General features: G+C 42.5%; 1 protein-coding gene across 6 annotated transcripts in view; it reads left to right on the top strand.

Annotated features, from left to right (window-relative positions):
• The window catches only part of CFAP61 (cilia and flagella associated protein 61), a 285,685-nt gene extending 271,942 nt beyond the window's left edge, over positions 1–13,743 (top strand). For all 6 annotated transcript variants that reach the window (XM_013057056.2, XM_004754128.3, XM_004754127.3 and 3 more), the window contains 2 exons: positions 5,002–5,092; positions 12,963–13,743. In XM_013057056.2, coding sequence (XP_012912510.1) covers positions 5,002–5,092; positions 12,963–13,163 — 292 coding nt within the window. In that variant the 3' untranslated portion in view covers positions 13,164–13,743. The remainder of the gene's footprint in view (positions 1–5,001; positions 5,093–12,962) is intronic.
• Positions 13,744–13,850: the final 107 nt, after the last annotated feature.

Below are 13,850 nucleotides of genomic sequence, written 5' to 3' on the forward strand. Positions count from 1 at the left end.
CGTGGTGGCTATATGACAGACCCATTTGTCAAACCCACAGAATGTGCACTGGGACAGACAAATGAACCTCAGTGTAAACTATAGACTTTAGTTAAGAATAATGTATCAGTAATGAAATGACTGGGTGGCTCAGTCATTCAGCCTCTGCCTTCCGCTCAGGTCATGCTCCCAGGGCCCTGGGACTGAGCCCTGCATCAGGATCCCTGCTCGGTGGGAAGCCTGCTTCTCCGTTTCCCACCCACCCTGCTTATGTCCCCTCTCTCGCTGTCTCTCTCTCTGTCACTGTCACATAAATAAAATCTTTTAAAAAAAAAAAAAGAACAATGTATCAATACTGGTTCATCAACTGGAAGGAACTGGAACAAATGTGCCTTACCCATCATGCAAGGGGTTAAGAGGAGAAACCGAGGGCGGGGCCAATGTATGGGAACTCTGCATTTCTGCTCTCACTTTTTCTGTACACCTAAATCTGCTCTAAAAATAAAACGTATTCATTAAAACATGTTAATTTGCCAGAAGCAAACAAGGTCTGGGGGAGTATGGAAGTGGCTTATAGAGAGAGACAGAGCTACTTGGGGCTAAGAATGTAAAATGACCAAGCACCACAGCCCATAACGGGAACAAAGGGACAGGGGTCTTCATCATAGTGGCTGCTCTGAGGTCATCTGGTGAGCCCTTAAAAATCACTACCAGAAGAAGCAGTTTCTGTAAGCACTGGGGAGGAACCTTGCAAATGAGATTCTTCTCCGGGTAGATTTTTGAGTACACTTTTTCCTCTCTTAATCAAAGGGACTATTGGAAACTGCAGATTATCTGCTAGTCATTTTCTTCTTAAATCCCATTCATTTCTGCATTCCATCTGATCAGAGTTGAAATCACCTTCCATGATCTCAGGGTTCTGTGATCGAGTCCCACATCTGGCACCCTGCTCGGCGGAGAGTCTGCTTCTCCCTCTGCCCCTTTCTCCCCCGCTTGTGCTCTCTCTCTCTCAAATAAATAAATAAAAATCTTAAAAAAAAAAAAAAAAAGGAATGGATGACCTTCCAGTGGGACTTCTGTTCAGGGGTCCACCCGAGTCTAAAATCGTTGTTTTAACCCCAGGCTAAGGATGTCACTTCATGCATCTTTAGCTTGATCCGGGTGGCAGGCTGTGAGAATCTGATGGCACAGACAGGTGTGCAGAAGCTGGTCTCCACGCAGGGTAGGGGCCCACACACTCCTCCTCTTGCTGGTGCACCAGCTCTCTCCCCCTGCCCCCATGCGGCAGGAGCCTTAGCATTTCATGACCCCATGTCCATCGCATGAAGCTGCACTCAAACTGAGAAGGAGCCTTCGGAAGTCAGCCGACTGGTTTGGCTTCTAGGGTGTCTCTTTTCATTACTACACTTAGCGTTAATGGAACCCAGGAGTTCTTTCTTGAGAGAGAAAGAAAAGCCATAGAGACTTCTTAAACCTTTCCCTTTTATAAGTAAAAATGGCTGTCACAGATGAATTCCAGGAATATAGGTAACAAATAGTTCGCTACAGGGATTGTCACCTTCTGGAGCAGGATCCCAAATTGTTTTCTGATGGGAGACAATGGTAGGAAGTGTGAGAGAAATAAGATTTCAGGTCTCCCAGACCACTGGTCTGCAGCTGTTCGAGGTACTGTGATAAGACCAGAAGTCATCAAATGCCCAGGTGCCCTTTCTGCTGGACACTGGTATGAGAGTCATGGAGAGTTTCAAAGGCAGCAAAGAAAAACTTTGCAAAAATACCCAACTTCCTCTACGTGCCTCCCCTCCGTCCTCCCCCTACGCCACCCTCCCTCGCGTCAGGGACTGTACAGAGCGGCTTAGCAACTGCATTTTCGGAAGATGAAGGATCATGGGTTTCTCCAGCCAGTAGTGTTCGGCTCTGTGGACAGAGGCTAATGGAATGTGGGCATTAGACGGTGGGTGGGCTGGGACCTTCTGGAAGTGGAGTTTCCTCAGAGTTCTCTCTATAAAGCAGATGGGGGGCGGGGAGGGCATGGAGCAAAGATGTTGTGTGGGACCTGGGTTATGGGCACAGGGCCGTGCCAGGCTGAGAAAGGCAGAGAGACTAAGGATGTGGCACCTAGAAGGATGTGGCTGTAGACCCTGAGATCAAAAGGGTGGAAACACACTGGAAAAATTTAAAAGGGTTCATTGGTGGGGCCCTCACTTAAGCTTCCAACTCTCGATTTCAGCTCAGGTCATGATCTCAGGGCTCTGGGATCGAGTCTGAAGTCAGGATTCACGCTCAGTGGGGAGTCAGCTTGAGATTCTCTCTCCTGCCTCTCTCTCCCTCTGCCCTCCGCCCCCGCTCTGGTCAATGGATGAATAAATAAATAAATAAATAAAAGATTTTAAAAATATACAAAGGTTGGTTCCTCACTTAGGAACATCCAAAATTCCCTGAAGTAGGGACCATCCAGGCAAGGCTGTGCATTAGTGTCTGGACATAGGCTACAATCGATATTTTGATCCAGAAAGCTACTCTTCCAAGACGTGTCAAAACATCACCCCTCTGGGCTCATCCTCTCTGAGGTGGCTAGCTGGGCACCAATGCCATTGCTCCAGGAATTAGATGGAGGTTGGACGTTGGCTAGGGTTTGTAGGGGCCCAGAACCCCGGCCAGAACTCCCATCAATTCAGCTCCACTCACTACAAATTAGGTGGCCTCGAGCAATTCCAGAGGCAAGCAGATTTCCTCCAGCAAATTTCCACAAAGTGCCCTTCCGACACCCTCAGCCTTGTTTGCTGTGGGGCTTAGCAAGACCATCCCGAAATCCTGGTTTCACCTATGTCTTTCCCTCTCTTCCCAGCAAGGCTCTCTTTTTCATAATATTGCCCGTCTTGGGGCACTTTACCGAGTTGTCACCTCTTAATTTGGCAGAACTTGCCTCTGTCCTAACAGAAGACCGATCAGGGCCTGGCAGTATATAATGTACTCGGGTGACGTGCATTCATTCATTCGTGGAGCTCTGGGAGATACCTGTCGCTTGCAAGTGCTGAGCTAGATGGCCACAGAGTGATGACAGTGGTCCCCGCTTACCGGAGGGAATATCTTCCAAGACCCCCAGTGGATGCCTAAAGCCAGGGGTGGTACTGAGCCCTGCATACACTGGCTTTTTCTACACACACATAACTACGATAGAGTTTAATTTATAAACTAGGCATAGTAAGAGATTAACAGCAATGACAAATAATAACAGAACACTTACAGCCATCTACTTAATAAAAGGTATGTGCATGTGGTCTCTATCGAAATGTTATCATGCTGTAATCGTCCTCCTTGTGATGACGGGAGATGCCCGCATGACCAGGTGAAGGGAGTGAAGGGAGCGGGCGTTAAGACATAGTGTGAGGCTACTGCTGGCCTTCTGACGACACGTCAGGACGGGATCCCCTGCTTCCAGACCACAGCTCATCTCGTGGTGACTGAAACCACGGAAAGTGAAATCACAGATATGGGGAGACTACTACACAGCATAGTCCGGACTGGACTCCTTCCCCTGGGAGCATCCTTCCCGCCCATCCCGTCCTGAGCTCACCCCTTACCACTCCCCCTCTTCTCTCCACTCTGCCTTCCTGAGTGCTCTGCACATGCACTCCTGCCTCCAGAACTTTGCACCTGCTGTTCCCTCTCTCTGGAAAGCTCTTTCCCCAGATCTCTGCGTGACTCCCTCTCTCCCTCCCCTCGGGTCTTTACTCCCTGAGCCTTCCTTTGTCCCCCCCCCCCAACATCTTTGTCTGACTTGTGTTTTTTTCCTAAGCAGTTCTCATTATCTAACACGCTATATATTCACTCACTATTCATCACTTGAATGGAAGCTTCCCAGTGGCAGGATGCATGTCTCTTTTGGTTCCTACTGTTTCCTCTGCACCCAGAACAGTGCTGGGCACTGGTGAATGTTCAATAAATATTAGTGGAATTAATAGTTGAACGAATAACAACAAAGGAGGTAATTAAGCATGAAATTTGGTCACATTCTGGCCAAGGAAATAGGTGATAGGTAATAACTGATCTAGCTTAGTGCCATGCTTAGCGTAGCACAGACTTGTCATGATGCTTGTCCTTTGTGGCCTCAGCGGTCCCTGGGACTCATCACCTCTTCTCTAAGAATTAACTTTAAGTCTGGGGAAACAGAAGGTGCTCGTTTGCACGTGGGCCCGTTTTTTCTTCCCCTGTATGCACACATGACATCCATTAGCCGTAATGGGCATGACAAACACATCCAGAAAAGAGGGAAACCCACATGACCGGTGTGTCCCCAGCACTGAAGAAGTGAGGTTTCTGGTTCCCAGACACCTGGCGTTAAGATAAAGTAAGAGTTAAAATACCAATAAATGTGCTTGGTCCTCCAAGAATGCATCAGATTTTCAGCGATCGCCTGGAAATAGAGGAGGACCTTATTGTTCTCCGGGTAAGAAAGCATTTATTCAAACAGTTTTCAGTGAAGAGTTAGCCAATATAAACACCAAAAGAGCTGCTCTCCTAAAAAGAGATTCAATTAAGCATCAGTGCAATTGTACGGAGACCATGTTGAACACCGAGGTGGCCTGTTTTTCTGGTCATTATTAATCCTGAGATCTTAATGATGCACAACGTTTGTGTCATTGTCTACCCAAATGTAATTTGTTTATGCAGCAGTTCAGCTAATCCTGCAATCTGTTTTTCTCAAATGAGGGCAGATAATGGAGACACCGTTCTTTACAAGTCTTCAGGCTTTTAAATTCTGATAAAATCAGGATTCTTCGCTGGGTCTTGCCCCAGCTCTGAATTAAACCACTTTAAATGTAATTATGGAACCTGGCCTTACATCAGGAACATCCATTTAAAAAATTGATTGGCTAGGCTGTTCCACGAGGCATTTTATGAGCAAACGATTGCAAAGGGGCCAGAACTGTAATTTATAAAGGCAAAAAAGCAGGTAAATACTTTATTAGTGGTAATGAGAGGGTTTCCAGCTAACTGAATCTTTTCTTTCCTCCCTAGCTACTTCATGGAGCCATGGTGCATGGCCCTCTTTCACGATCGTTTTATTGATCTAAGGAAAGAGTTACGCCAGATCTTGACCTCCAAGGAGGTAAGAGTGATTAATAGATATGTGAGTTATTCCTTGAAAATTACAAGCAGTTTATAGTCGTTGATCATTTAGACTTTTGTCTACAGTCTCCTTTTCGGTTTTACTTTTAAGGCCAACAATACTTCCTATAAACAAGCTAGGGAGCATGCGAGCACGAACATCGTGGTACTTCTGGAAAAGTGTGTTATTTAAATCTTTTTGGGAGAGGCAGATTTCTTTCTCCTTTTTACACATAACTGTATTTCCATTATCAGCTAACAGTGTCCGCTGGAAACTGGGTCTGAGTTTTATCTACTTGTTCTCAAGAACGAACATTGAATTCCTTTAGTTTCTGCCCACACTTGCTAGCCATTCACTAAACATGTGTGCACGTGTGTGCGCACGTGTGCGTGTGTTGTTATACAAATGTAAAGGGAAGACATAAGATGTCCAAACACACCCCTTTAATATCCAAAACCTCTTTCTCAAAGTGATAATTGACTGGAAGTTAGGCTACATTTCCCAAAGTCTCCATGCTCAGCAAGAAATTTGACTCTGCAATGTCAATCATGAAATACTTGGGAAACTTCAAATTCAGTTCTTTCATTCAACACGAGAGTCCTTACGGGAGCTGTGGAATGTTAGCATCTATGCTCAAAAAGTGGTCAGATATCCATCCTAGATTCTCCCTTGCTCCACTTGGACAAGGGCGGGGGCACAGCTTAACCTCACTGTGTTTTATTGTCTTCATGGTCAAGTCCTGCGACTCTGTTATCAATTCCACTTGAGAGCACCTGTGCCCCTCGAAGGTTCCCATGGTGAAGGCCACCATCTTGGGCAGCACAGATCATGTGCCGAGCCCCAGCGGTATGAACCACCTCCCTTAACCATAATGAGAGCCATTCAGGACACTCTACTATTACAGTTTTGACTTTATCAATGAGGGGGCTAAAGCTGAAAGATTTTAAATGACCTGCTATGGGTTACACAGCTAGGCTGTGGCCAGCAAGTTTCAGACTCAAGGATCCCTTGGCCTGAAGCCAGGTATACAGGCAGTGAGCCATATGGACTAAACTGCTGGGCTTGGTATCTCCTCTTCATCGCCTGCCCCCTTTTCAGTTTTATGCCGGGGGTCCAAGATGGGAAATTGAAATAACTGTACTAATCCAAAGCAGATTCAAATTGGGGGAAATAGGTTTAAAGTATAAATCAAACTCAGTTGTCTTTAGGACCCACACAGATAGGAACCAGGCAGGTAAAGGTACATGAGGGAGGCCGAGGGGACTGTGACCATGCAAAGGTCATCCCCTGCTGAAGTCACTCAAATCTGAATAAATGCTACAGGTTTAACAGGTCCCCCACTTCATGCTAAAACTGAGGGAGTCAGCTGAGGTTGAAACATGAGCTCGAGTTGTGAGCCTGGTGTTTACTGAATTTCATTCAAATCCTAGGCCCCTCTCTTGCTCTCAAAATGCATTCTGTGGTTCATTACTGCACCACAGCAAAGACTCATTAGTTTTCTAGTTATTCCATCAAAACTCTGTGCCTAAGTCCTTCTACACCCCCAGAATCGAGCTCCTCTGTTAATATTTCGCACAGAGCCAAGGAGTTTTAGAAGTCAAGCTTAAAAGGGAAGCTGTCCTCTCATTTTTTCAAGTAAACCACAAAACCCAACAATAGTCGCTTTTCACGGTCCTGACTGAGACCCCTTAACCTTTTATCCAGAGACAGACATCTGCTCTGGGTCAGTTTGTTATGTGTGAAGTCAGCACGGACAACAGGCCCTTTCAGTAGACCAGAAGGGACCATGAACATTTGTGGAAGACACACTGAGGGCTCCCCCACCATTCTTGTGGCTTTTCTAGATTTCTGGGAAATGAAACTTCTGGAAGAAGAGCTTCCACCGATACCTTGCACTGCTTTCTGCATTTCCATTTGTCAAGTAGGCAAAGCTACAGGGAAAGGTGGTGCCCACAATGGTGTCTGCCTCTAGCTCAGACCCGTCTCTGCGGAGCAGAGATGACCTGTTCCCACCTCAGAGAGCTGTGGGAGGAGTGAAGGAGGGATCACATGCAAGTAAATGTCACAGAAGAACAGCTCCCAGGAATTGCTGGCCCCCACAAATAATGGCAGTGGAGACCGGCTGGCAGTGGAAAGAGGGCTCAGATAAGCAGATAAGCAGACATGCAGGAGTTCATTTAAGAATCTTGCGATAGGGGGCACCTGGGTGCCTCAGTGGGTTGGGCTTCTGCCTTTGGCTCCGGTCATGGTCCCAGGGTCCTGGTACCAAGCCCCGCATCAGGCTCTCTGCTCTGCTGGGAGCCTGCCTCCCTTCCTCTCTCACTGTCTGCCTCTCTGCCTACTTGTGATCTCTGTCTGTCAAATAAATAAATAAATCTTAAAAAAAAAAAAAAAGGAATCTGGCAATAGGAAAAGAAAGAGCTAGCCTTCACTAAAGAATGATGGTAATTCTTATCCTCAAATATTGAGATGAACGTGACCCACTTCATTTCACTTCTAGCTTGGCTTTAGGAAATTACAGGAGTCCAGTCCCATCAACTATGATATCCTATAGCTCTCCCTCTACATGAAGAAAAGGGAGTAAAAGACTATTATCTTTGACTGTTTTATTTTAAGAACAAGCTCATTGTAAGACTTCACAAGTCCTTTCATGGAAGTAAAGAGGAACATATTATAAACCCACTGGGACTGCTTTTAGCAGTAGCTTAAGCCAAAGAATCACTGACCAATGTGAAATTTTGTATAGTCAAGATCATTTCTCAAAAAGATAACAATTATAGAAAAATATTATAAAAATATATGCACCTAACAACAAAATCCATATATATATATATATATAGAGAGAGAGAGAGAGAGAGAACTGTTGATAGGAATCAAGGAAGAAGTAGTTCTAAATTAAGGGCTAGGGAATTCCATATCTCACTTTCAATAATGGATAGAACAACCATTTTTCTTATTGATATTGATATTGATATTGATATTCTTATTGATAGAAGATCAATAAGAAAATAGGGCACTTAGACAACACTATAAAACAAATAGACCTAATAGACACACACAAAACACTTTACTCAACAGCAGCAGAATGCACATTGTTCTTAAGCATACATGGAGCGTTGCCCAAGACAGGCCATATGTTGGGCCACAAAACAAGTGTCAATAAATTTTCAAAGACTTAAATCATACAAAGTATATTCTCCAACTTCAATGGAATAAAACTGGAAATCAAAAACAGAAGGAAATAATTCCACAAAATTGTGGAAATTAAACACAGACTCTTAAGCAACTTCTTTGATTTTAAAGAAGAAATCAATGAGATATTAGAAATACTTAGAAACAGGGTGCCTGGGTAGCTCAGTGGGTTAAGCCTTTACCTTTGGCTCAGGTCATGATCTCAGGGTCCTGGGATCAAGTCCTGCATTGGGCTCTCTGCTCAGCAGGGAGCCTGCTTCCCCCTCCCCTCTGCCTGCCTCTCTGTCTAGTTGTGATCTCTCTCTCTCTCTCTCTCTCTCTGTGTCAAATAAATAAATAAATCCTTTTTTTTTTTAAAGAAATACTTAGAAACAAATGAAAAAATCACAACGTACCAAAACTAATGAGATACAGCTAAAGCCATTTTCAGAGGGAAAACTGTAGTTACAAATACCTGGAGTTATATAAAGGAAGTATCTCAAATCACTAACTGAATTTTATACCTTAAGGGACCAAACTAAACCCCTACTAGCAGAAAGAAGAGAATTATAAAAATTAGAGTAGAGAAGTAAAATAGGGAGTAGAAAACCAACAGAGAAAATCGGTGAAATCAAAAGATAGTTCTTTGAAAAGATCAACAAAATTAACAAACCTTTAGCTAGACTAAGGATAAAGACTCCAATTATTAAAATCAGAAATCAAAGTGGAAGGGATGCCTGGGTGGCTCAGTCAGTTAAGTGTCTCATTCTTGATTTCAGCTCAGGTCATGATCTCAGGGTTGTGAGAGCAAGTCCCAAGTTGTGCTCCACACTGGGCATGGAGCCTGCTTAAGATTCTCCCTCTCCATCTCTTAAAGAGAAAGAAGAAGAAAGGAAAGTGGGAACATTCCCGCTGATCTTACAGAAATAACAAACGATTATAAGAGAATGCTATGAACAATTGTATGCCAAGCAACTAAATAACCTGGAGGAAATGGACAAATTTATAGGAACATACAAACCACAAAACTGATGCAAAAGAAATTTTAAAAATCTCAACAGACCTATAGTAAGTTAAGGTATTGACTCAATCAAAAACCTCATGACAAAAAAAGAAAAAAAAGAAGTTCAAGATCAAGTGCTTTGCTGGCAAATTCTACCAAACATTTAAAGAATTAACAGGGGCTCCTGGGTGGCTCAGTGGGTTAAAGCCTCTGCCTTCGGCTCAGGTCATGATCCCAGGGTCCTGTGACCAAACCCCACATCAGGCTCTCTGCTCAGCAGGGAGCCTGCTTCCCCTCCTCTCTCTCTGCCTGCCTCTCTGTCTGTCAAATAAATAAATAAAATCTTTTTTTAAAAAAGAGAATTAACAGTAATCCTTGTCTAACATCTCAAAAAAAAAAAAATGGAAAGGAATACTTTCCAGCCCATTCTTTGAGGCCAGCATTATCCTGATACCAAAGCCAAGACATCAAAGGGGAAGAGAACTACAGACCAATATCCCTTATGAATTTAGACCCAAAAATCTTCAACAGAATACTAGCCAACTAAATCCAGCAGTATATCAAAAGGATTATACACCATGGGCAAATGAGATTTACCCCAAGAATGTAAGAGTGGCTCACTATATAAATATCAACCAATGTAATACACCACAGTAATAGAATGAGGAGAGGAAAAAAAAATGCTGTTATCTCCATTGATACAGAAAAAAACATTTGACTAAATCAAACATTCTTTCATGGTAAAACACACATACACATACACACACACACAAACACACCCCTAGGAATAAAAGAGGACTGCTTCAACCTGATAAAAAGGTATTTATGAAAAACCTACAGCTAAAACCACACTCAGTGAAAGACTGAAAGTTTTAGCTCTGGGGTCTGGGACAAAACAAGAAGGCCTTCTTTGACCATTTACATTTAACTTTGTATTGGAAATTCTAGCCAGAGCAATTAGGCAGGAAAAAGAATCAAAAGACATCCACATTGGAAAGGAAGAAGTAAAACCATATTCTGAGATGCCATGATCTCATATGTAGAAAATCTGAAAGAATCCACAAAATACTAGAGCTAATAAATGAATTCAGCAAAGCTACAGGATACAACACCAACCCACAATCATCAGTTGTCTACATTAGCAATGAATAATCCAAGAGTGGAATTAAAAAGACAATTCTATGTACAATAGCATCGAAAAGAATAAAATACTTGGGGACAAATTTAAACAGGAGGTGTAAGATTTGTACACTGAAAACCTCAAAAACATTTCTTTTTCTTTTTCTTTTTTTTAAGTGTTGTTTGTTTTTTTTTGTTTTATTTGACAGACAAAGATCACAAGTAGGCAGAGAGGCAGGCAGAGAGAGAGGAGGAAGAAGGCTCCCCGCTGAGCAGAGAGCCTGATGCGGGCTCGATCCCACGACCCTGGTATCTTGACCTGAGCTGAAGGCAGAAGCTTTAACCCACTGAGCCACCCAGGCACCCCTCAAAAACATTTCTGAAAGAAATTAAAGCAGAACTAAATAAATGGAAAGACATTTGTGTTCATGAATTGGAGACTCAATATAGTTATAATGGCCACACTCCCCAAAGCAATGTACACGTTTAATGCAATCCTATCAATGTCCCAATGACATCTTTTGCATAAATGGAAAAATTCAGAGGAAATACAACAGACTCCAAATAACCAAAACAACCTTGGGAATAAAAAAAAGCTGAAGGACTTACACTTTGCAATTTGAAAACTTACTATAATTCAGTAGTAACCAGGACAGCGTGGTACTTACATAAGGACAGATATATAGGCAATGGAATAAAATAATGGATAATCCAGAAGTAAAACCATTTACATGGAAAGATTTATATCATTAATCATTAGGGAAATGCAAATCAGAACTACAGTGAGTTACCACTTCACACCAACTAGGATGGTTATTGTTTAAAAAAAAAAGGAAATAAGTGTTGACAAGAAATAATGATACTGAAGAGGGAAGATGGTCACACTGAGGGGAGAGATGGTCACATGAAGGGGAGACGGTCACACAGAGAGGACACACTGTGAAAGACAAATGCACAGAAAATCTGTTTATGGTTTAGAGCAATATTTGCCTTAGATAAAAGTTCCAGTTTGTGATTTTATAGTATTTACCCCATGGTCAGAAAAGCACCATATACCATGAGACCCAAATCTTCTCTAATTTTTGTAAAGTCATATTTGCTTGATACAATTCTCTGAAAAACTAAGGAATCATGTGGATCATAAATCATGCTTGGGATCATTCTGGCAGCCCTCAAATGTTTCAGCCCCCCTAATATTAAGTCCTGGGCATCGGGTGCCGTTTTCTCTGTCACTGTTTTGCTGAGCTGATACAAATTTGAAGTCCTCTGAGCCCCACTGACTGTTCTTCCAGGTGAAGTATGTGTAATCTCCAACACCTTGTAGGGTCTCACTTAAATAATCCAGTGTTAACTGTTTTGCTTCCATATCTTTTGAACCTATTTTCCTATCTATAAAATTCTTACTATTACTAAATTAGTATCCATTAGAACTTTGCAAGTCATGTACTTTTTTCTTGTTCAAAAGAAAAATTATTGGAAGTTCAAGCAAATATACCATGAAAGTCCCCGCGACTCTTCTGTTGGGGTAATTTGGAATTCCTGTGGTGTTCAAAACACGTTCAGCTCAAAGCTTGGTGACGTACATAACCTCTTATCAATGGGCAGGTGTACGATGAAGCAAATAGGGTACAATGTGAGCCGTGGAATCCAATGGTGTCTGTGCAGTGGTGCTAAGTGTACAATTCAGTCAACATGCCTCTGTTTGAATATTTTTATAATAAAATGTCAGGATAACACGTACTATATTACAGATATGCACAGCATATCTCAACTTTAAATAACTATTCTTGCTGAGCCTTATCTTTAAAGATGTCAATGAAATTTGACTTGACTAAGAATTTAAGGGTTTTTTTTTAAGATTCTCTTTATTTATTGGACACACAGAGAAAGAGATCACAAGTAGGCACGGAGGCAGGCAGAGAGAGAGGGGGAAGCAGGCGCCCCACTGAGCAGAGAGCCCCATCCCAGGATCCTGAGATCATGATCTGAGCCAAAGGCAGAGGCTTAACCCTCTGAGCCACCCAGAAGCCCTGAATTTTAGGGCTTTTAAATCCTATTTCTTGAGAGAACTATAGCCACATGAAACTTCTAGAAGTTTTCATGTAAAAATGTTTAATCACTTCCTTTCTTATTTTTAAAACAAGGGTGATCTATAATTTTTATCTGAGTATTAAGAACTTGACATTACTATTCTTGCTAAACCTTGAGAACATTACGTCAAGTGAAATAGGCCAGTCAGAAGAAGACAAATGCTGTTTGATCCCACTGACATGAAGTATCCAGAGTAGTAGATTCACAGACAGAAAGCAGGATTACATGGCACAATTCTGCTTTCTTATATGTGTGTCCTGGGTTACTATTTAAATAAATTAACCTTTATATTATTTTTTTAAAAAAGGGTTAAAGCGGTAAATCTTATGTGTATTTTCCCACAAGTAAAAATAAAAATTTAGAAACCTGGGGGTGGGGTGGCGAAGACCGTCCTTGGGAAGATGAGTGCTTTTTTTCATTTTACTGAAACTGCCCTATTATTGTCCAAGTAATTTCTGTTATCTGGTCTCTTCCTGTGTTTTCCAGGAGGAAGACCTTCCCTCCATAGAACAGTTAGCCCGGCAAATAGAAGATGAGGAAATTAACCTGAAGGAGAAGCCCCGGAATTATCTCAAAAGAGTCTACCAGGAAACCATCTACAAGTCATTGGTGGAGAAGAGCATTCTTGACTACCTGCACTATAACCACTACCATCTGCCCATGTACGCGTGGCCAGGCATCATTTAGGGGTGGCCACGTCTCCACTTTGTTGTGTTCCCACGTGGAGTTCGGCGACGTGCTCGGTGTAAAAAGGAAACCTCTCTGAAGCCTGGCTTGACAACCAAGCACCACCGTGGTTTTGGGACTTCTTTTTCCACCTCCACAAACGGCTGTAGTTTTCTATCGTTCCAGTAGGTGGCGCACAGCCGTGGGTCTCTATTCTGGGGCAGGGAGATGCTTTTGAACACCAGGCTAGTTCCGGTGCAGAATAATCCATTTCAGCAATAAAATGGGATACACTGTGCAAGACTTGTTTTTACGTTGGGTGTGATTCTGATAGATTTCCCTAAATGCCCTGCCGCCAGTTTTCTCATTTCTTCACCTGTTTATCCAGTACTACTCCTTGGTGATTAAAAAAAAAAAAAGAAAGAAAGAAAAGAAAACCATGAGCCCAGTATGGAAAATCGGTGAAAGAGACGATGAGGAATTAGCCCTGTAATCCAACGTCATAAGAACTGTCTATGTGAACTTTGAAAATTAGGCAGGTGGTATCACAATTTCTGTATTTTGACGTTATAGGTTATGAGAATAAAAACTCTTAAGGTCACACTGGCTAACATGTTTTAACAGGTTTTAGATGAGAAAAATATTAGTGGCCAATCAATGCAGTTCATTTCCTTTAACCCTTAGCACATGCTTTGCACTGGGACCTCT

This window comes from Mustela putorius, unplaced genomic scaffold (genome assembly GCF_011764305.1).
Source record: "Mustela putorius furo isolate JIRA1106 unplaced genomic scaffold, ASM1176430v1.1 tig00000253_pilon_pilon_pilon, whole genome shotgun sequence".
NCBI classification, from domain to species: Eukaryota; Metazoa; Chordata; class Mammalia; order Carnivora; family Mustelidae; genus Mustela; species Mustela putorius.